Below are 23588 nucleotides of genomic sequence, written 5' to 3' on the forward strand. Positions count from 1 at the left end.
CTCCCGAGTAGCTGGGACTACAGGCGCCCGCCACCTCGCCCGGCTAGTTTTTTGTATTTTTTAGTAGAGACGGGGTTTCACCGTGTTAGCCAGATGGTCTCGATCTCCCGACTTCGTGATCCGCCCGTCTCGGCCTCCCAAAGGATTCTACATTTCTAACAAGCTCCCAGGGGATGCTGATGCTGCCAGTCCACGGACCACTCTCTGAGGGGTAAGGCTCCTAATCCAACTGACTAATTCAACTCAGGTTAACTAGCTGGATGATTGGTTTTGTTTTTGTTTTTGTTTTGAGACGGAGTCTCGCTCAGTCGCCCAGGCTGGAGGGCAGTGGCGCAGTCTCGACTCACTGCAAGCTCCGCCTCGCGGGTTCACGCCATTCTCCTGCCTCAGCCTCCCGTGTAGCTGGGACTACAGGCGCCCGCCACCTCGCCCGGCTAATGTTTTGTATTTTTAGTAGAGACAGGGTTTCACCGTGTTAGCCAGGATGGTCTCGATCTCCTGACCTCGTGATCCGCCCGCCTCCGCCTCCCAAAGTGCTGGGATTACAGGCTTGAGCCACCGCGCCCAGTCGTTGGATGATTTTTCAGAGGCTGGTAGGAAGCCTAGGATTACCCAAGGGGTAAAGGGATTTACTCAAGGGATAAAGAGCAATTTGCTCTGTTCTACGAGAGAAACTCAGGTTCTGAGAAGCATTCTTGCCTTTTGGGCTGCAGTCATCACTTGCTGTTCATAGATGTCAAGGTTCTGGTTCATGAGCTCCAAGGCCTCCTGGCGGCTGATGAGAGCCAGAGGGTTCGGACTCAAGATGGATGGATGCTCGTACACGGCAGCCACGTAATATTCAGCCTCGTGATGTTCAGCCATGGTCTCCTCCCCGGTGTGGGCTCCCAGGGCAACCACGTAACAGCCGCAGAGGAAAAGAGCAAGCTTACTTCTGGCTCCAGACATAATGCAGACCATAAATCTGGAATGTAATGGGGCAAGGGGAAAACAGCTGAATAAAGAATCCTGCCAAGAATTTAACGTTCGCAGCTGTGATTTATTAATCCCAGCAATTAAACTCACTCGCAGTGATACTGCGGCTCAAAGAGTTTGTTTCATGTTCCTAATAAAAGAGTATGTGTTTCTCTCCAAACACGTAGCAAGCCACATTTAAAATGGCTCACTGTGTTAATAGTCTGGTTTTAGAACATTTCCAAAACAGACTCAACGTTTGCCATGATTTTCTTACCCAGTGTTCAGCAAGACCGTAGTGCATCACTACCCACTTTTCTAGCTGTGCACTTCAATTTTAAGCAATAGTAATTATCCAGATTATTTGACATAATTCTGTGATATATTTCACACTCCACCCTCTGCCCTCTATCCACACAAACACACGACAGGTCAGCCATCCGTAATGTCTGTGATTGTCATGACCCTAATAACACAGCTTGACTTTCCTGACCATCAAAACCTGATGAATTACAATTCTCCTTGCATTTCTTTGGTTAGTAAAAAATACTATGGATAATTCTCCCTCGATTCACAACAAAATTATTTATTTGGTGCCAAGAAACTGCTGACTTCTACATAAATGCCAATAGCTCCTTTCTTTTATAGACAAGCAAAGTCTCCCAATAAAAGCATGTTATTTTTCCTCCTTGAACTTGAGAATCGCCACTGCACACTGTCACTTTCTTAACTCTGTCTCTGTGACTCCAAAACTCTTGCTCCAAAGCCTACTCATTTGGAAATAAAAGCCTTTTTGCAGTGATCAAATGCAATTTTCTAGAAAATAAACTACAAATTTCCAGAAAGTAAACTCAGTTTCATAGCTTCCACCAGAAAAGACTAGAAGTAAATGACACTTCTGTGTGTCTCCTCCTACCTCCCAGAATAGGAATGTGTCTTTCTAAACAGTGTGTGTTACTGAGTGTTCGAGAGTAAATAGTCCAATTCTGCCTTTAAAAATCAGGCTGGCCTCCCAGCTGAAGCATCCTCTCAGGCAGAGATTTACTGGGTAGTGTGCCAAAGCCAGGCCACCTGCCCCTGGAGATGTCCTGGGGCTGACCAACTGCCCAGGAATCTGGATTAAAAGTCAAGATAACAAAGACAAATCCAAGAATCATACTGCTGCCCTTTAAAAAGAAAATGACACCCTGTCCAAGTCTTGACTCATAACTCCTGTGTTTGCATTTTAAAACCAAACTCCCTCAGCTACAAATTTATTTATTTTTTTGTCAAAAGTTCCAGAAACAAACCAGTTATTTTCATCAATAGACTAAGAACCAGGAATGCTCATCTTGGCAAAATTAGATATTCCTCAGAATGAGAAGTATTCTCCCACCCCAACCCTGCTCCATCTCAAACTGTTACTTCTTTCCCCAGGGAATAAATGTACCATCCAAACAGCAAACCCCAGGATTTGTTGCCATTCATCTGGGACACTGTAAACAATGTTTTAAGATAAGAACAAGGAGCTTTTGAGTGAGTAGTCATGAGTTTTTGAGTAGAAACAAAAGTATAATTGATAAGCTTTCTTATCTGAATTTTGCCTCTAAAGACAAGCAAGGAATAATTTAAAATGTCTCAGAAATCCATTTTTCCATTCCATCTCTGGTTTCACAGTGATAACAGAGAGCGGTTTTTGGGGTGAACTTTCATCTTCAAAATCATACTGACAATATTTCTGAAGTATAAGGTAAAGGCCTCACTAAGAGGTGTGGAAACTGAGGCCAGGAGAGGAGGGTATGAACCAGTCCCCAGTGGAGGCAGGTCAGGAGTGCCTGGGGCCAAGAGTGGCATTCACATTAATTACATCTCTTTCTCAACTGAGAGCTGGGTACTACCGATGTTGGGGTACAGAGTATTTGTTTAAGCCTGAAGAACTTGCAATCCAGCAAAACAAGGAAACCACAGAACCTGCAAGGTATCACATTTCTTTCTATCTTGAGAAAATAAAATTTATTTTACCAAAGGAGCCTAGTAGGAGAGCTCTAAGCAGCAATCATTTGTGTGTGAACAAAGGTAGGTCGATAATAAGAGGTTATGCAGATTCAACCAGGTATTCATGCTTGAAAGAACCAAGCTTAATGAGGTAGAAGAGAATGAGTAATTACAACAAAAATAGGTCTAGTCAGCCGGCCCTCAGTATCCATTGTTTCTGCATCCATGGATTCTACCAACCTTGGATTGAAATTACTGGGGCAGGAGGGGGAGAGGGGAGTCCAATAAAATAATAGCACAACAATTAAAAAAAAAAGCAATTTAAAAAATACAGTACAACAATTATTTATATAGCATTTAGATTGTATTAGGTAGTGTAAGGGATCTAGAGATGATTTGAAGTGTACAGGAGGAAGTGTTTAGGTTATACGTAAATTTTACACTATTTGATATAAGGAACTTGAGCATCTGAGGGTTTTGGTATCCACAGGGGTCCTGGAACCAGTCCCAACAGATACTGAGGGACAACTGAACATCAATTTGCCCTTCCCAAGGAAACATTTTATCCAAATTAGCAAATGCTGCTTTTCTCTCTTTGGCATCACAGATACCTTCTCAGAAAAAAGTAAACAGGGCCAGCGGCAAGGACTCTGAAGGACTCAGCAGGCTGCAGCGGGAGGTGCTCAGTTGTAAAGTGGCAGGACTAGAGGTAGGACTGGAGGGGCCCAGCCTTCCAGCAGCTACCAGGTGCTGGCCCATGAGGTTATGCACAGGACGACTGGGGTGTGGGGCTTCCCTGGGAACAAGGGGCCCTGGAAGTCATGGGGTTCTTGGAAATACAGCAGCTGGCCCATCTTTAGAGCTGGTCAGGACCTGGACCATAAAGAAAATGGTAACTAGAGGTGTGACATGGTGGCAATGTACTTGCTTTCATTGAAGGGCATCTGACATAGGAGAGTAAACTGCAGGAAGGGCCCAGTGTGAATGCACAGTTGAGGCGGCGACCATGTGCATGCCCTCTGAGATGAGGGCCTTGGTTCGTGGGGTACACTGAACCCCCTTCCAGGGAACAACAGAACCAGGAGGGTGCTGGCTTCAGACAGCCATGCAATTCCCAACTGTGGGCCAGCCCCAGGGGTAGGTGTCAGGGGTCCAGCAGTGGACAAGACAGACCCTTCCTCGTGGGGCCCGTGCTCTGGATAACCATGTCAGATGGTGAGTAAGTGCAAAGGAGAAATGAGGCAGTGAAGGTGGTAGGGTGAAGCAAGGGGGACAATTTTAAGCAGTGTGGTCAAGGAAGGCCTCGATGAGAGGGTGATGTTTGAACAGAGGCCTGAAGGGGCTTCAGGAGGAAGTCACGTGGGTCTGCGGAGTGACAGCACAGCAGGCAGAGAGCCTGAGGCAGGAACATGCCTCACAGGTGCAAGAAACAGCAAGGACGACAGGGGGCTGGAGCCAAGGGGACAAGGAGAAAGTGGCAGCAAAAGGAATCAGAGAGAGAGAAATGACAGGGACCTGCCCAGTGGTCTCCTAACATCCCCCTGCATTTGTCCTCATCCTCTTCCATTCTGGACTCATAAGAGCAGCCAATGAGATCCAGAGAAAGCATGAGTCTACCAAGGTGCACCTCTGAAACTCTTCCAGTGACTCCCCGGTTCATGCAGCATAGAAGTCAAAATCCTTACAATAAGCCAATAGGAAGCAGCCGCGAGACAGGAAACACTTGGCAGGTGGGGAGAGCGGCAGAGTGGTATCTTGAAGCAAGCATCCTGATCTCAGATGGCCCTACAGAAGCTCTGTTTCTCATTTCATAAGGAAAACATTCCCCCAACACCACTCCTGATCAGGAAGGTTCTTTCCATCTAAGAGGAAAAATCAGTCTCAATTACATGGAAATTTATTTTGTATAAATTTGGTAACATGTCAATCACTAGATATTTTTACACACAAGGGATTTTTCCCCACCTTGCTAAATGATTCATCTTAATACTTAGCTATGTTTCCTTCCTAGTCATGCTATTACAATAGTGCCTTCTGCAATAAGATGAAAGGGATTATTATTAAGCCATTCTTAATAATTTCAGAGGCAGATATATACATTAAAAATATTTAAAAGATACATAAAACATCTTTTAAAATAAAAGTTCTTGTCATTCTTTACTTGTCAGGGAGAACAGCAGTCCTATGATTGGGAAAGGAGGCAGGAAAAGTTGGCAGAGGAAATGTCACATCCTGTGGAACAAAGCCTGAGGGACCTGCTAAGTCATTAGGAGTCGGCATAGTATACATTTCTATGTGTAGTGACTAAATGCCAAGAAAAACATTGGGAAGTTCCAACAGTTTTTAAATTATTCTCATGAATTTCGTGACTTCATTGTCTAAATTATTTTACATAAACAGGAGAAATAATGTCTATCTCCACCTAATTAATATGATCTGAATTTAAAGAAATCACAAAAATGATCTTTTATTTCCCAGAAAATCTTCTCTTGCCTCTTGTTATCTGATTGTTGCATCTGAGCGTGCTGGTCATGAGCTTGTCCATGACTGGCCCCGGAACAAGAAGCTCCACAATGGTTCTCGCGTGGGCAGCTTTGTTTAAACCCACCCACTACCAAGACGTTTGATGTCTCATTCGGAAAGGTCAAGTGTAAACACTTGTGAGTGGCAGCTGATATTTAAGCCTGAACTCACCAGCAACCGTGAATAAGTTATCAAGCTAATATGTCCTCTGAGTTGAGGTGGTAAATTGTAATTTCACTTTTTAAAAAATTCCAGCTGTTATTTTCAAAAAAGAGAATGATATACAGAAGTGTAACTGTGCACTGTTCCTTTGATTAGCCAGTTTCTGCTCCACTGGCTAGAATAATTTATCCTAGGAAACTAAATGTGCAATCAAAGGATCTTCACATTTCAACCGAAACATGTTATCTTTCTTTTCCTCAAATGAGAAACTGCCTTCACAATTTAAGTCAAATAAAACTTCTTCCTGAAATACCTAGGTATTTAATGTAAGAAGGCTTTTTTTGCATGTGGAATTTGAATAACAGTCTGTCTTTCACTTTCTGTAGACAGAAGGAACCCAGCGGAGACGGATTCTCAGACAGTTGCTACTGCCACTCTGTGGACAAACTGAGTATCATTAACCCAAGTGGCTACGCATGTGACCTTAGGTATCGCGATAGCAGAGACATTCTTAAGCAGTAAATGGATGGCTTTTTCCCTCCTTTCCTTCTCCATTTCTAATACTTAATCTATCTCTTTTACAGTTAAAGAAGACCCAGAAAGCATTGATTTTCAAGATTTGAGTTTCATGAAAGCTGTTTTTTATTCACCACACTCCCACAATGGCATCTTTTATAGTCACAAGTTCGAATTCGTTGCAATTTCATAGAATATGACTGGATGTAAAAAGTGATGCTGTCCATTCCCCTGTGACACACAGCGTCTGCCTGGGGAAATCTGTCTGAATTAAGGGATCTACAATCAATGCCACATTGCATTTTACATGCAACATAAGCCGTTTGAATATCCATTATTATTATTTTTTTTATCTTCCTGCAACACAAAGCAGAGAAAGCAGATGGTAAATATCCCATTTTCATGGTGAGGGAAAACTCCAGGACTGGTTAGTAATGAGAATGAGACTGGGAGCCAGGTCTCCCGGCTTCTGGTCCAGCCTGCCTAGTGCATGCTGAAGAACCAGGGCAATTTAGTGGTCAAGCTTTAACGACCACTGCGGAGGTGAAACCCTGTCTGTACTAAAAATACAAAAAGTTAGACGGGCGTGGTGGCACGTGCCTGTAATCCCAGCTACTCAGGAGGCTGAGGCAGGAGAATCGCTTGAACCCGGGAGGTGGAGGTTGCAGTGAGCCTAGATCGCACCATTGCACTCCAGCCTGGGCGACAGAGTGAGACTCTGTCTCAAAACAAAACAAAACAAAACAAAACAACCACTGCAGAGTCTTCAATATGCTGTGGGGGAAGTAAGCAGAAATTTCAAGGTAGCTCTCCCAAGGGAGATTCTGGGTGATCAGACCAGAGCAGAGGGTCTCAAATGTGAGCATGCCATCAGAGTCACCCGAGGACTTGAACACACAGGTCTCTGGAGCCCATGCCTGAAAGTTTTGATTGAGTAGGTATGGAATAGGGTCTGAGAATCTGCATTTTATGGCAAATTCCCAGGTGATGCTGATGCTCCTGGTCTGAGTCACACTTGGAGAAGCACTTGAGGAGAAGATAAAGGAATGTATATCCTCTATTCTGTTTGTTTTTTTTGTTTGTTTGTTTTTTGTTTTTTTTGTTTTTGTTTTTGTTTTTTTGTTTTTTTGAGACAGAGTCTCGCTCTGCCGCCCAGGCTGGAGTGCAGTGGCCGGATCTCAGCTCACTGCAAGCTCCGCCCCCCGGGTTCACGCCATTCTCCTGCCTCAGCCTCTCGAGTAGCTGGGACTACAGGTGCCCGCCACCTCGCCCGGCTAGTTTTTTGTATTTTTTAGTAGAGACGGGGTTTCACCGGGTTAGCCAGGATGGTCTCGATCTCCTGACCTCGTGATCCGCCCGTCTCGGCCTCCCAAAGTGCTGGGATTACAGGCTTGAGCCACCGCGCCCGGCCTTATCCTCTATTCTGACTCCTATCTTTGCCTTATGTCAAAGAAAGATATGAGTCAGAAACATCATCTTCATTTCTCAGGTGCCTCTCCAATAGGGCTGATGGAATTTGGGCAGATTTCAAAGTGTTTCTACCATATTGAGTGAAAATAAGCAGCAAAGAAAGCATTAAACACTCAAAACTAGAGGGAAAAATCTCCCTAAGCAACTTGATGCAGGTCAGTTAAAGGACTCAGTGCTTGTCTTAGCCATGGCAGGAATACCATTGAAGAACCCGGTTGTTATTGGTTTTTGCTTAAAGTTCCTGATTTTAAAAAAGGTGGGGGGCAATATGGTAGACTAGATAATCTGAAATATCTTTCAACCATATCCTGCAAAAATGGAACAGATTATTTTTAAATACATATTTGAGTTTGCAGGAAAGTTAAAGGAAATCCTGAGTGGTCGAAAATGAACTGTGAAAAAGTTTTAAACTATTGATTGGAGACCTTGACCAGGCAGCAAGGAAAATACACACACATAAAGCTTTTCCACCGTCAGTCAGTCCTGGGACACATGAATGGTGGGGGCACTTCTAGCTACTCTGTTCTTCTGGAATGCTTATGGTTTCCAAAAACCATCATCGAATTCTCTGAAATGAGTTTCAATGAGTGTCAGCAAGGTATTGCTTTTAAAAGCCTTTGGGAAATTTCTCCCCCATTTCCTTCTTGGACTACCTGAAAGAACCACCTTCTAGATAATGTGGACCTGAGGGCTTGACATCCAGAAGAAAAAAAACCAGTGCGTGGAAAATGTGACGTCCTAGAACCACATGTCAAAATTTTCAGGGAAGATGTGCTCAGAAATGTGGGCAATGTAATGGCTTTTTGTGATTATTAAACATATGATGGACACAATATTGCTGATTGTATAGTGCATACAACATCTCTAGATGTATGATGGGTGCAACATAACTGTATGATGGATGCAACCTCACTAAGCCTGTGATGGATACAGAATCTCTAAGCCTGTGGTGGATGTAACCTCTCTAAGCCTGTGGTGGATACAGTGTCACTACATCAAGTCCCATTACCCTTGTGCTCATCTCCGCCAGTACTCAGGAGTGAAAAATGCAGATGAAGATGGTCAGGATGCAGTGTGGAGAACAATGTGGTGGGTAATAGGGCCAAGGAACCCTGTTCCCCCGAATCAAAAGAATAATCCTTGAGGCCAGGCATGGTGACTCACACCTGTAATCCCAGCACTTTGGGAGGCCAAGGTGGGTGGATCAGCTGAGGTCAGGAGTTCAGGACCAGCCTGGCCAACATGGTGAAACCCCAACTCTACTAAAAGTACAAAAAAATTAGCTAGGCATGGTGGTGGGCGCTGTAATCCTAGCTACATGGGAGGCAGGGGAATAGCTTGAACCTGGGAGGCAGAGGTTGCAGTGAGCCATGATCATGCCATCGCACTCCAGCCTGGGCAATAAGAGCGAAACTCCATCTCAAAAAACAAAACAAAACAAAAGAACAACCCTTAACAGGATAGCTAGAAACGCCAACACTGGATGACAGTAGAAATTATGAAGGAAACAAATTAAAAAGCTGAAGTAAACCACAGTGCTGGAAATAACATGCCAAAGGCCAGCTTTGCTCGTGCTGAGGCCAAGAGGTATATATTTGGGAGAGGCATAGTCAAAATTACCAAGAGAGGCCAGGCATGGTAGCTCATGCCTGTCATCCCAACACTTTGGGAGGCTGAGACAGGAGGATTGCTTGAGCCCAGGAGTTTGAAACTAGCCTGGGCAACATGGAGAAACACTGTCTCTACCAAAAAGAAAATTTTAATTAGCTGGGCATGGTGGCATGCACTTGTAGTCCCAGCTACTTGGAAGGCTGAGGTGGGAGGATCGCTTGAGCCTGGGAGGCAGGGGTTGCAGTAAGCTGTGATTGCAAGACCCTGTCTTAAGAAGAACAGCAAAAAGCAGGCAAAAAGCAGGGGATCCTGGTGCTGTAGCTTCTGAGAACCTGTGGAGGTGCTCTTGATCCATGTGTGGTAGGAAGCACGGTGAGGCGTGCAGCGGCTGCTCAGGGGTGTTTGGTTGGAGGGCAGAGCTCAATCCAGAATGATGGTAACCTTCCCAGATCTATTCACCAACCTGGCTCTCTTCTTCACCCACGGCATGCCAGATGCGCAGAGAAATGATTAGTATCTCTATCTTTGCCTCTCTTCCTGGAGGCATTGGATATTTTGGTTTTCTTCTGCTTTGGTCAAATGAGTAACTATTTGCATGCTTTTTTTCCTCTGACAGATGGTTCCAAGTCAGCCATAGCTGCATTCTGGTTCTAACACATTTCTGCATTCTGGCCCTGTGCCATCTAGACTCTTAGTAGGACAGACATATGACTAGCTCCCCTATGTCCTATAGCTTCTTTTTTTTTTTTTCTTTTTTGAGACAGGGTCTTGCTCTGTCACCCAGGCTGGAGTACAGTGGCGTGATCATAGCTCGCAGCAGCCTCAAACTCCTAGGTTCAAGTGATCCCTCCCCAAGAGCCTCTCAAGTAGCTGGGACTACAGGTGCACGCTACCATGTGTGACTAATTTTTAAATTTTTTGTAGAGATGGGGTCTTGCTATGTGGCTCAGGCTAGTCTTGAACTCCAGGCCTCAAGCAATCCTCTCACCTAAAGTGCTGGGATTATGGCTGTGAGCCACCATGCCTGGCCTCTGTCCTACAGCTTTACCTGGCATGAAAGTCCGAGGCCTGCAGAGCTGGGGCTCCCTGAGGGTGTTGGGAGTACAGGGTTGCATACCAGAGGCTTCAGCGTCTTCCATGATAGTTGTAGGTGCAACATTCCTCAGCACTAGAGGCAAAGCAGAGGATCTTCCAGCGCCTTTTGTGAAGAAGTTACTCTTAAAGTAGGAGGGGACTGATACTCATAGCCAGGATTTTACCCAAATCTGTTCTGACCAAAAGCCCACATGCTTTTTAATGCAACCACACTCAAAACAGTGGTGGTGGTGGGGGAGGTTGATTGAATATGATACTAGGATGACTAAATAACAATAGGAATAATAGCATCTTAGGCCATACACAAAAATATACTCAAAATCAGAAGCTGAATATCAAATGTTAGAAAAACTAGCATAAATTAGAATTAGGTATCAGATACTTGAAACAACTTTCTAAAATTTGGAACAATTAAAAGAAGAAACAGATTGACAAATTAAAATTTACATGTCAAATATAAACATCAAGACAACACTTATAAACAGGCAATGAACAAGAACAGATTTTAACAAGAAAATAAATCATAAACAAACACTTTGGAAGGCTTTGAATTTATGTACAAAATAAAAAATTAAAACTGGTACTACTCAAAATATTAATTTTGAGTATACTAAGGGATAAACTAGTATAGTGATAAAGAATAGCAATGTCTTCCTAGTATAAACAAGCTTGAAAACTCATATTATGAATCACAAACAGTGTATTTCTGGGATTTTATCTTAGGAAGTCATTCAAAAGAAGGAAAAAAGGTGTTTGCTGAAGTAATGGCATACCATGGAGGTAAAGAATACAGGCTTTTGATCTTCCGCATATCTGAGTTGAAATCCTGCTCTGATGCTTACTTGTTACATAATCTTGTTATATTTAACATAACTAAACTTAAATTCCTTCCTCAGTAAGTTGAAATAAAAACATCTGATGTGGCTGGGTGTGGTGGCTCACATCTGTAATCCCAGCGCTTTGGGAGGGCAAGGTGGGAGGACTGCTTGAGGCTAGGAGTTCAAGACTAGCCTGGAAAACATAGTGAGACCCTCTCTATAAAAATGTGAAAAACATTAGCAGAACATGGTGGCACACACCTGTAGTCCCAGCTACTTGGGAGGTTCAGGTGGGAGGATCACCTGAGTCCAGGAGTTCAAGACTGCAGTGAGCCATAACTGCACAACTGCACTCCAACCTGGGCAACATAGTGAGACCCCCATCTCTACCAAAAAAAAGTTAAAATCCGATATAAAATGCCTCATGTTTAGTAAGTTGAGGCTAGCTGAAACTGAAGAATGAATCCCAACAGAAGACAGCTAGAAACAAACAATATCCAATAGGAAGAAAATTAGGAAAATGAATGAATATCAGTCAGGTGGAATATTAAACAAAAATTTAAAAAATAATTGTGAAGATTCTGAAAATAAAATATGCTTAAGGTGTGCTAAACACTTAATGAAAATTTTTATACATTTACTGTGATAATAGCTAAGTTAAAATGTATGCATGTAAACAAAGATTGAAAATCAATGTGAATAAATGAAAACATGAAGGTTATTTTACAAGGATTTAAAATGTCTTCTTCAATGTTACACTGTTTTTCTAATAAATGAAAACCATAAGGAAAAAAAATAAATTACTGGCTGACTTCAGGTTTTCAGTCCAGCCTGTAAGGAGCTTGGAAGTTGCCACTCCATCCTAACAGGAGGAACACTAAACAAGCTGAAAACCAACAACTCTTCCTAGATATATCAGAGAATTGAGGTCACAGGGCAAACTGCTGTCCCCAGTATTAGAGAAACACACAAGTGAATTCAGAGTCACAAGTTACCAAAGCACAAACCCACAAGCAGAACCTCCACAGGAAAACCTAAAATGCAACTGATGAATTGCTGGACGCTCAGGATGAGTCAGTTAAAAAGTCCAGAGGGGGCCAAGCACGGTGGCTTACGCCTATAATCCCAGAACTTTGGGAGGCTGACGCGGGCAGATCATGAGGTCAAGAGATCGAGACCATCCTGGCCAACCTGGTGAAACCCTGTCTCTACTAAAAATACAAAAATTAGCTGGGCGTGGTGGTGTGTGCCTGTAGTCCCAGCTACTCAGGAGCCTGAGGCAGGAGAATTGCTTGAACCTGGGAGGCGGAGATTGCAGTGAGCCAAGATCATGCCACTGCACTCCAGTCTGGCAAGAGAGCGGGACTCCGTCTCAAAACAGACAGATAAAAAATAAAAATAAAAATAAAAAATAAAAAAAACTCCAGAGGGGCCCAGACTTAGATGGAGACACCCACACTTTTGTAAGTTTTACCTGTAGGAGCTCTACCAGGTTCTCACAACGAAGACTGGAGTAAAAATCCTCCCATGCTTCTGCCACAGGAAGAAGGAAAGTAAAAAAGCATTCTGGTCTTTAGCAGGCCTCTCCTCGAGAGAAACTGTTTTTACCTGAGCCTAACTTATTGGGGTTTTATCAAAGCTTAACTGACCTGGGGGAAGGGAAATACCGAACTCTAGCCCCATTCTGTCCCACGTGAGTGGAGCTGGGGGCTGAGAAGCACTTATAAAGTTCACAGTCCAGAAACACTGGCTCCCTAAAGACTGAGGCCTAATTATAAGACAACAGAACACTTTCCCTCCCACCACATTTCAATTAAATGCCTTTTTACTGCAGTGCCTTTACTCAATACATCGTGTCCAACTTCCAACAAAAAATTACAAGGTATACTTAAAGGTAAAAAAAATTGAGTTTGAAAACAGAGCAGGCATCAGAACCAGAGTCAGGCCAGGTGCAGTAACTCATGTCTGTAATCCCAGCACTTTGGAAGGTCAAGGTAGGTGGATAGCTTGAGGCTACGAGTTCAAGGCCAGGAGTTCAAGACCAGCCTGACCAACATGGTGAAACCCTGTCTTCACTAAAAATATAAAAATTGTCCAGGCATGGTGGCACATGCCTGTAGTCCCAGCTACTTGGGAGGCTGAGGCACAAAAATTGCTGGAACCCAGGAGCTGGAGGTTGCACTGAGCTGATATCATACCACTGCACTCCAGCCTGGGTGACAGAGCAAGACTTTATCTAAAAACAAACAAACAAAACAAAACAAAAAAACCAGAAGAACCAGAGTCAGATATGGCAGGGATGTTGTAATTATCAGACTAGCAATTTAAAATATATATGATGAATATGCCAAAGGCTCTACTGGAAAAAAACAAAACAAAACAAAACAGACAACATGCAAGAACAAATAGGTAATCTAAGCAGGTAGATGGAAATTCTAAGAAAGAATCAAAAAAGAAATGCTTGAGATTAAAAAACACTAACAGAAATGAAGAATCGCTTTAATGGATTCATTAGTAGATTGGACATGGCTGAGGAAGGAATCCCTGAGCTTGAGAATATGACAAGAGAAATGCCCAAAACTGAAAAGCAAAGAGAAAAAAGACGGAAAAAAAGGAAAAAAATCAACAAACAGTGGAACTACAAAGGTTATAAATATGTACAATGGGAATACCAGAAGGAGAAAGAATAGAAGCAACATCTGAGGCAATAATGACTGAGAATTTCCCCAGATTAATATCAGACACCAATCCACCAAACCATCAGACATCAGACCCAGGAAGCTCAGAGAACACCAAGCAGGTTAACTTCCAAAAATGAAAATAAAAAATAAAAAAAATGCACGCAGGCAAATCATATTCAAATTGCAGAAAAGCAAAGATAAAGAAAAAAATCCTGAAAGAAGCCAGAGGGGAAAAAAACATCTTATATATAGAGAAGCAAAGATAAGAAAGATATCTGACTTGTCAGAAATCATGCAAACAATAAGATAGTGATGTGAAATATTTAAAGTGTTGAGAGGAAAAAAGTACCTACCTAGCATTGTATGTCTGTATTAGCCCATTCTCACACTGCTATAAAGAACTACCTGAAGCTGGGTAATTTATGAAGAAAAGAGGTTCCACAGGCTGTACAAGAGGCATGGCTGGGAGGCCTCAGGAAACTCAGAATCATGGCAGAAGGGCAAAGGGGAAGCAAGCGCATCTTCACATGGTGGCAGAAGACAGAGAGAGCTAAGTGGGAAGTGCTACACACTTTTAAACAACCAGATCTCATGAGAACTCTGTCATGAGACAGCACTAGGGGGATAGTGCTAAACTGTTAGAAACCATCCACATGATCCAATCACCTCCCACCAGGCCACACCTTCAATACTCGGGATCACAGTTCAACATGAGATTTGGGTGGGAACACAGAGCTAAACCATATCAACATCCTACAAAATTAACCTTCAAAAGCAGAGAAATAAGATACTTTCAGACAAAACCATGCGACAATATCACATAAAATGTTCAATTAAAACACCAAAACTTGGAAAAAGAGTGGAAGACAAAAACAGGAACAATGAACAAAGGCGGCAAGTAGAAAAAAGTAACAAATATAGTAGATAATAATCCAATTATATCAATAATCACTTTAAAAGTCAATGGTCTAAATATATCAAATCAAAACAAGAGATTGTTACAGTAGATAAAAAACATGACTCAACTATATGTTGTCTACAAGAAACCCACTTTAAATATAAAGACACATGTAGATTGTGTAGTAAATGGATGGATATACCATCCTAATAGTAACTGATATGGTTTGGCTGTGTCCCCACCCAAATCTCACCTTGAATTGTAGTAATCCCCACGTGTCAAAGGTGGAGCCACGTGGAGATAATTGAATCATGGGGGTGGTTTCCCGCATACTGTTCTTGTGGTAGTGAGTAAGTCTCATGAAATCTGATGGTTTTATAAACAGAAGTTCCTCTGCACAAACTCTCTTGCCTGCTGCCATGTAAGACGTGACTTTGCTCCTCATTTGCCTTCTGCCATGATTGTGATGCCTACCCAGCCATATGGAACTGTGAGTCCATTAAACCTCTTTCCTTTATAAATTACCCAGTGTCAGGTATGTCGTTATTAACAGCATGAAAACGGACTAACAGTCATCAAGAGAAAGCAGGAATAGCTATATAAATTTCAGACACAGCTGACTTTAGACCAAGGAAAGTTATCAGGATTAAAAAGCGGATCATACTTTGGGAGGCCGAGACGGGTGGATCACGAGGTCAGGAGATCGAGACCATCCTGGCGAACACAGTGAAACCCCGTCTCTACTAAAGCTACAAAAAAAACTAGCCGGGCGAGGTGGTGGGCGCCTGTAGTCCCAGCTACTTGGGAGGCTGAGGCAGGAGAATGGCGGGAACCCGGGAGGCGGAGCTTGCAGTGAGCTGAGATCCGGCCACTGCACTCCAGCCTGGGCGACAGAGCGAGACTCCGTCTCAAAAAAAAAAAAAAAAAAAAAAAAAAAAAAAAAAAAAGTGGATCATAAAAGGGATCAATTTAATAAAAAATAAAAATCCTTAATGTACACGTGCCAACAATGGAGCATCAGAATACATGAGGCAAAAATGGACAGAACTGCAAGGAGAAACAGATGTATCCACTATTATAATTGTAAACTTCAACACTCATCTATCAGTAATGGATAAAATCCAGAAGGCAGAAAATCAGCAAGGACATAGTTGAATTCAATAGCACCATCAATCAACTGTATACAAGAGACATCTATAGACTACTTCATCTAATAACAGCAAAATACAGATTCTTCTCAAGCTCACATGGAACATTTACCACGACAAGACACACTGTGAGCCATAAAATGCACCTTAACAGATTTAAAAGAGTAGAAATAATACAGTGTCTGCTCTCAGACCACAGTAGAATTAAACTAAAAATCAATAACATAAATTTAGCAGGAAATACCCAAAATACTTAGAAATAAAACCACACAGTTCTAAATAACAAATGGGTCAGAAAAGAAATCTCAAGAGAAATGTACAAAAGAATTAAGATACAAGATTAGTAGTCTAAAGTTTTACTTCAAGAAACTAGAAAAAGAAGAGCAACTTAATTCTAAAGCAAGAAGAATGAGAGTGAGACTCCGTCTCAAAAAAAAAAAAAAAAAAAAAAAAAGAAATTATAAACACTAGAGTAGAAATCAATGAAATGTAAAGCAGGAGACCAATAGAGAAAAATGAAACTAAATTCTGGTTCTTTGAAAAGATCAAGAAAAATCAATAAGCCTCTAGCCAGGCTAAGAAAAAAAAATAGAGAAGACACATATTACTGACAAGAGCAATGAAAGAAGGCACATAACTACAGATCCCATGGACACTGAAAGAATAATAAAGGAATATTATAAACAACTTTATTCCCCAAAATTTGATAACCTAGATGTCAATTTAAGAAACTGATGTCCAGGCATGGTGACTCACGCCTGTAATCCCAGCACTGTGGGAGGCTGAGGCAGGTGGATCACCTGAGGTTAGGAGTTGGAGACCAGCCTGGCCAACATGGTGAAACCTCATCTCTACTAAACATACAAAAATTAGCCGGGTGTGGTGGTGGGCACCTGTAATCCCAGCTATTCAGGAGGCCGAGGCAGGAAAATTGCTTGAACCAGGGAGGCAGAGGTTGCAGTGAGCCGAGATTGCACCACTGCACTCCAGCCTGGGCGACAAGAGCAAAACTCCATCTCAAAGTAAAGAAAAAAAAAAGGAAAACGATAACAAATTCCTTAAAAGACAGAATTTGCTAAAACTCACATAAGAAAAACAGACAATCTGAAGAGGCCTATATGTATTAGACAAATTGAGTCAATAATTCATAATCTTTTAAAACAGAGATCACCAAGTCCAGGTGGGTTCACTGGTGAATTCTACCAAACATTCAGAAATAAACCATACCAATTCTCTACTATCTCTTCCAGAAGACAGAATCAGAGGGAATACTTCTTAACTCATTCCATGAGGGCAGCATTACCCCAATACTGAAACAGACAAAAACATTACAACAAAAGAAAACTACTGTGAGGATTAATTTTAGATGTCAACTTGAATGGATTAAGGAACACTGTAGAAACCTGGTAAAGCATTACTTTTGGATGTGCTTGTGATCAGCATGAGAAGGTGAGTGTGTGAGTCTAAGTGGATTAGGTAAAGATGAGCCACCCTCAATGTGAGCAGGCACCATCTAATAAGCCAAGAGCTAAGAGAGGAAAAAAAACAGAAAAAGCAAGTGTGTTGATTTATCTGCAGGAGCTGGGATATACCCATCCTCTCCTGCCCTGGCCTGTGGACTCCAGGACTTGCACTAGCAGCCCCCTGGGTTCTCAGGCCTTCGGCCTTGGATTTAGTTATGCCATTAACATTCCAGGGTCTCCAGCTTGCAGATGGCCTGTCATTGGACTTTTCAGCCTCCATAATTGTGTGAGCCAATTCCTCTAATAAATCTCTTTCGTATATCTCTCTATATATATCCCTTTGGCACTGTCTCCCTATTACAGGAAGTCAGGGACCCCGAACATAGGGACCGGCTGGAGCCGTGGCAGAGGAACATAAATTGTGAAGATTTCATCTTTATATGGACATTTATCAGTTCTCAAATAATACTTTCATAATTTCTTATGCCTGTCTTTAATCTCTTAATCCTGTTATCTTCATAAGCTGAGGATATACGTCACCTTAGGACCACTGTGATAATTGTGTTAACTGTACAAATTGATTGTAAAACATGTGTGTTTGAACAATATGCAATCAGTGCACCTTGTAAAAGAACAGAATAATAGCAATTTTTATGGACTCCTGCAGAACCCTCAGGATTACTAGGGTTGCGAAAACTCAGCCCTAGTAAATTTGTGGTCAGACAGGTTCTCTGCTCTTGAACACTGTTTTCTGTTGTTTAAGATGTTTATCAAGACAATATGTGCACCGCTGAACATAGACCCTTATCAGTGGTTCTGCTTTTGCCCTTTGCCCTGTGATCTTTGTTGGACCCTTATCAGTGGTTCTGCTTTTGCCCTTTGCCTTGTTCCCACAGAAGCATGTGATCTTTGTTAGACCCTTATCAGTGGTTCTGCTTTTTGTCCTTTAAAGCATGTGATCTTTGTACCTACTCTCTGTTCTTACACCCCCTCCCCTTTTGAAACCATTAATAAAAACTTGCTGGTCTGAGACTCAGGCGGGTATCACAGTCCTACCAATATGTGATGTCACCCCTGGCGGCCCAGCTGTAAAATTCCTCTCTTTGTACAGTCTCTCTTTATTTCTCAGCCAGCCAACACTTATGGAAAATAGAACCTATGTTGAAATATTGGGGGTGGGTTCTCCCAATATCTCCCTAGAGAATTCTGACTAATACAACTACAGAGAAGTATCTCTCATGAATATAGATGCAATAATCTTTAGCAAAATCCTTGGGTTGGTGCAAAAGTCATTTGCCATTACTTTCAATGGCAAAAACCACAATGACTTTTGCACCAACAAATATTAGCAAATTGAATCTCATAATCCATAGAAGAAATTATATACCATGACTAAGTGAAATTTATCTCAGGTATGAAAGGTGGGTTCAATATTTGAAAATCAATTTATGTAATCTATCACATTAACAGGCTAAATAAGAAAGATCACATGGCTCAGGAGGTGGAGGCTGCAGTGAGCTGTGTTCGCACCACTGCACTCCAGCTGGTGCGACAGAGTGAGACCCTGTCTCAAAAAAAGAAAAGAAAAATCACATGATCATATCAATAGATGCAAAAAAATAGATGTCAAATAGATGTATTTGACAAAATACAATACCCATTTGGAATGACAATAACTCTCAGTAAACTACAAATAGAGGGGAACTTCCTCAACTTGATTTAAAAAAACCACCTACAGCTAACATCATAGTTAGTGGTAAGAAACTAGAGCCTTTATACTAACATTAGGAACAAGGTAATGATGCCCCCTCTCACCACTGCTTTTCAACATCATACCGTAAGTCCTAGCTAATGCAAAAAGCAAAGAAAAGATACAGACTGGGCAAGAAGAAATAAAACTGCCTTTGTTCTCAGATGAAATTGTCATTGATGTAGAAAATTGGAATGAATTAATAAAAAATCTCTGTAATAAGTTATTATACCATTCTTGTAGGATACAAGGTTCATATGCAAACATCAATTTATTTCTCATATACCAGTGAAGAACAGTGGACTTTTAAATTTAAAACATAATACTATTGGCTGGGCGCAGTAGCTCACGCCTGTAATCCCAGCACTTTGGGAGGCCGAGGCAGGTGGATCACAAGGTCAGGAGATCAAGACCATCCTGGCTTACACGGTGAAACCCCATCTCTATGAAAAATACAAAACATTAACCAGGTGTGGTGGTGGACATCTGTAGTCCCAGCTACTCAGGAGGGCTGAGGCAGGAGAATGGCATGAACCCGGGAGGCGGAGCTTGCAGTGAGCCGAGATCATGCCACTGCACTCCAGCCTGGGCGACAGAGCGAGACTCCATCCCACAAGTAAATAAATAAAACGATAACATTATTTATATTTGTACTCTACATATGAAATATTTAGGCATAAATTTTTTAAAAATGTGTAAGGCCTGCGTGAAAAAAACTACAAAACTCTGTTGAAAGAAATCAAAGCAGCACTAAATAAATGCAGAGACTCAATATTGTCAAGATGTCAGTTCTTGACAACAACTTGATCTATAGATTCAACACAATCCCAACTGAAATCCCAACAAGTTATTTTGTAGGTATCAACAAACTGATTCTAAACTGTATATGGAGCAGTGGCTTATGCCTGTAAGCTCAGCACTTTAAGAGGCAAGGCAGGAGGATCATGTGAGGCCAGGAATTTGAGACCACCAGCCTGGGCAAAATAGAGAGACCGTATTCTCTACAAAATTAAAAAAAAAATTTAAGTTAGCTGTGCAAGGCAGTGTGTACCTGCAGTCCTGGCTACTCAGCAGACAGAAGTGGGAGGATCACTTGATCCCAGGAGTTCAAGGTTATAGTGAGCTATGATCACGCCACTGCATTCCAGCTTGGGTGACAGAGCAAGACCTGTCTCTAAAGAAATACATAAAAATAAATTGCATATGGAGAGGTAAAAAGACCAAGAATGGCCAACACAATATCGAAGAAGAATGAAGTCAGAACACACACTACCAACTTCAAGACATTATAAAACTGTAGTAATCCAGACAATATGATATTTTACCTATTGGCCAAAGAACAGACAAATAGATGGAACAGAATAGAGAATCCAGAAATAGACCCACATAAATACAGTCAACTGGTCTTATTTATTTATGTGTGTATTTATGTATTTATTTATTTTACAGATGAGGTCTCGCTATGTTGCCTAGGTTGGACTCACATTCCTAGGCTGAAGCAATTCTTCCACCTCAGCCTCCTAAAGAAAACTATGGAACTCTACTGAGCAGCTGGGACTACAAGTGTGCACCACTGCACACCAGGCTGGAGTCATCTTTGACAAAGGAGCAAAGGCAATGTGATGGAGCAAAGACAGTCTTTTCAACAAATGGTGCTGGAACAAACGGACACCCACACATAAAAAATAAATCTAGATAAAGATCTTATACCCTTTACAAGAAGTAACTCAAACAGATCATAGATCTAAATGTAAAGTACAAAACTATAAAACTCTTAGAAGATAACATGGGAGAATATCTAGATGACCTTGCATTGGGCAAAAAAGAAAGAATTGATACACTGGACTTCACTAAATGTAAAACTTTTGCTCTGCCAATGAAACTGTCAAGAAAAGAAGAAGATAAGCTACAGACTGAGAGAAAATATTTGCAAAAGATTTATCAGTTAAGGCCGGGCGCGGTGGCTCAAGCCTGTAATCCCAGCACTTTGGGAGGCCGAGACGGGCGGATCACGAGGTCAGGAGATCGAGACCATCCTGGCTAACACGGTGAAACCCCGTCTCTACTAAAAAATACAAAAAACTATCTGGGTGAGGTGGCGGGCGCCTGTAGTCCCAGCTACTCGGGAGGCTGAGGCAGGAGAATGGTGTGAACCCGGGAGGCGGAGCTTGCAGTGAGCTGAGATCCAGCCACTGCACTCCAGCCTGGGTGACAGAGCAAGACTCCGTCTCAAAAAAAAAAAAAAAAGATTTATCAGTTAAAGGAATGTTATCCAAAATATCAAAGAACTCTTAAAACTCAACAATAAGAAAGTAAACAACTTGATTATAAAATAGGCAAAAGGCCAAGCGTGGTGGTTCACGCCTGTAATCCCAGCACTTTGGGAGGCCAAGGCAGGCGGACCACGAGGTCAAGAGGTCGGAACCATCCTGGCCAACATGGTGAAACCTCGTCTCTACTAAAAATACAAAACATGAGCTGAGTGTGGTGGCTCGTGCCTGTAGTCCCACCTACTCGGGAGGCTGAGGCAGGAGAATCACTTGAACCCGGGAGGCAGAGGTTGCAGTGAGCCGAGATTGCACCACTGCACTCTAGCCTGGGTGACAGAGTTGGACTCAAAAAAAAAAAATTAATTAATTAATTAATTAAATAAAATAGGCGAAAGATCTGTATAGACATCTCACCAAGGAAGATATACAAATGGCAATAAACTTATGAAAAGATGCTCAGCATCATATGTCCTTAGGGAATTGCAAATTTAAAAAATCAGACACCACTATGCACCTATTAGAATAGCCAAAATCCAAAACACTGACAAGACTAAATGCTTAGTTTGGTAGAAGGAAAAAACAAAACAATTTTTTTTTTTTGAGATGAAGTCTCGCTCTTGTCCCCCAGGCTGGAGTACAATGGTGCGATCTCGGCTCACTGCAACCTCCGCCTCCCGGGTTCAAGCGATTCTCCTGCCTCAGCCTCCCGAGTAGCTGGGATTACAGGCACCTGCCACCACACCCGGCTAATTTTTGTATTTTTAGTAGAGACAGGGTTTCTCTATGTTGGTCAGACCTGTCTCGAACTCCTGACCTCAGGCCTCCCAAAATTGCTGGGATTACAGGTGTGAGCCACTACTCCTGGCCCAAAACAATTTTTAAAAAGACTAAATGCTGTTGAGAATATAGAGCAACAGGAAGTCTGGTTCATCGCTGATGGGAACACAAAATGATACAGCCACTTTGGGAGGCAGCTTGGCATTTTCTTACAAAATGAAAAATACTCTTATCATATGATTCAGCAATCATATTCTCTGTATTTACCCAAAGGAGTAGAAAACTTATGTCTCCACAAAAAACTGCACAGGAGTGTTTACAGCAGTGTTTTTCATAGTTACCAAAACTTGGAAACAATCAAGATATTCTTCAGTAGGTGAATGGATTTATAAAGTATGGTACATTCAGACAATGGAATATTATTCAGTGCTAAAAAGAAATGAACTATCAAGCCATGAAAAGATATGGAGGAACCTTAGATGTACACTATTAAAGGAAAGAAACCAATCTGAAAAGGCTACATACTGTATGATTCCAATATGTAACATTTCCAGGGGTGGAAAAAGCAAAATTGCAGAGATAGTAAAATGATCAGTGGTTGCCAAGGGTTAAGGGAGAAAGAAGTGAATCCTAATGTAAACTATGGACTTAACGTTATAACAATGTGTCAATGCAGGTTCAGTGATTATAACAAACACACCATTCTAGTCTGGGATATTGATAATAGGGAAGGCTATGCATGTATTGGGACAGGGAGTATATGTAAACTTTGTGCTCAATTTTACTGTGAGCCTAAAACTTCTCTTTTGTGGCATGGGAGTTAGAATTGTTAAAAAAATTGTTTATAATGTACCAGAGATGACAAAAGCGAAAAAAAGAAGATGAGACATGAAAGACATACATAATGTTCCATGATATTTCTTTTCTTTTTTTTTTTTTTTGAGACGGAGTCTCGCTCTGTTGCCCAGGCTGGAGTGCAGTGGCCGGATCTCAGCTCACCGCAAGCTCCGCCTCCCGGGTTCACGCCATTCTCCTGCCTCAGCTTCCCGAGTAGCTGGGACTACAAGCGCCCGCCACCGCGCCCGGCTAGTTTTTTTGTATTTTTTTAGTAGAGACGGGGTTTCACCATGTTAGCCAGGATGGTCTCGATCTCCTGACCTCATGATCCGCCCGTCTCGGCCTCCCAAAGTGCTGGGATTACAGGCTTGAGCCACCGCGCCCGGTCTGTTCCATGATATTTCTTATTGGAATTTCAGAAGGGGAAAATACAGGCTGTGTGCAAAGGCTCATGCTTGTAATCCCAACACTTTGGAGGTCAAGATGAGAGAATCGCTTGAGGCCAGGAGTTCAAGATCAGCCTGGGCAATATAATCTCTACAAAAAGTAAAAAAGTATTAGCTGGGCATGGTGGTGTGCACCTGTGGTCCCAGGATCTCAAGAGGCTGAGGTGGTAGGATTTTGAGCCCAGGAGTTCAAGG

The 23588-nt window shown here is 42.1% G+C and overlaps 1 protein-coding gene across 2 annotated transcripts in view; it reads right to left on the reverse strand.

Annotated features, from left to right (window-relative positions):
- The window catches only part of LOC105490406 (biotinidase), a 54498-nt gene that overhangs the window by 10285 nt on the left and 20625 nt on the right, over positions 1-23588 (reverse strand). Inside the window, exons 1-2 of one of the 2 annotated variants that reach the window (XM_011755978.3) lie at positions 12598-12727; positions 700-964 (exon numbers count right to left, since the gene is read on the reverse strand). In XM_011755978.3, coding sequence (XP_011754280.2) covers positions 700-960 — 261 coding nt within the window. In that variant the 5' untranslated portion in view covers positions 961-964; positions 12598-12727. Of the gene's footprint in view, positions 1-699; positions 965-12597; positions 12728-23588 lie in introns of those variants that run through there. The other variant, XM_011755977.3, reaches the window with a different exon arrangement.

This window comes from Macaca nemestrina, chromosome 2 (assembly GCF_043159975.1).
Source record: "Macaca nemestrina isolate mMacNem1 chromosome 2, mMacNem.hap1, whole genome shotgun sequence".
NCBI lineage: Eukaryota > Metazoa > Chordata > Mammalia > Primates > Cercopithecidae > Macaca > Macaca nemestrina.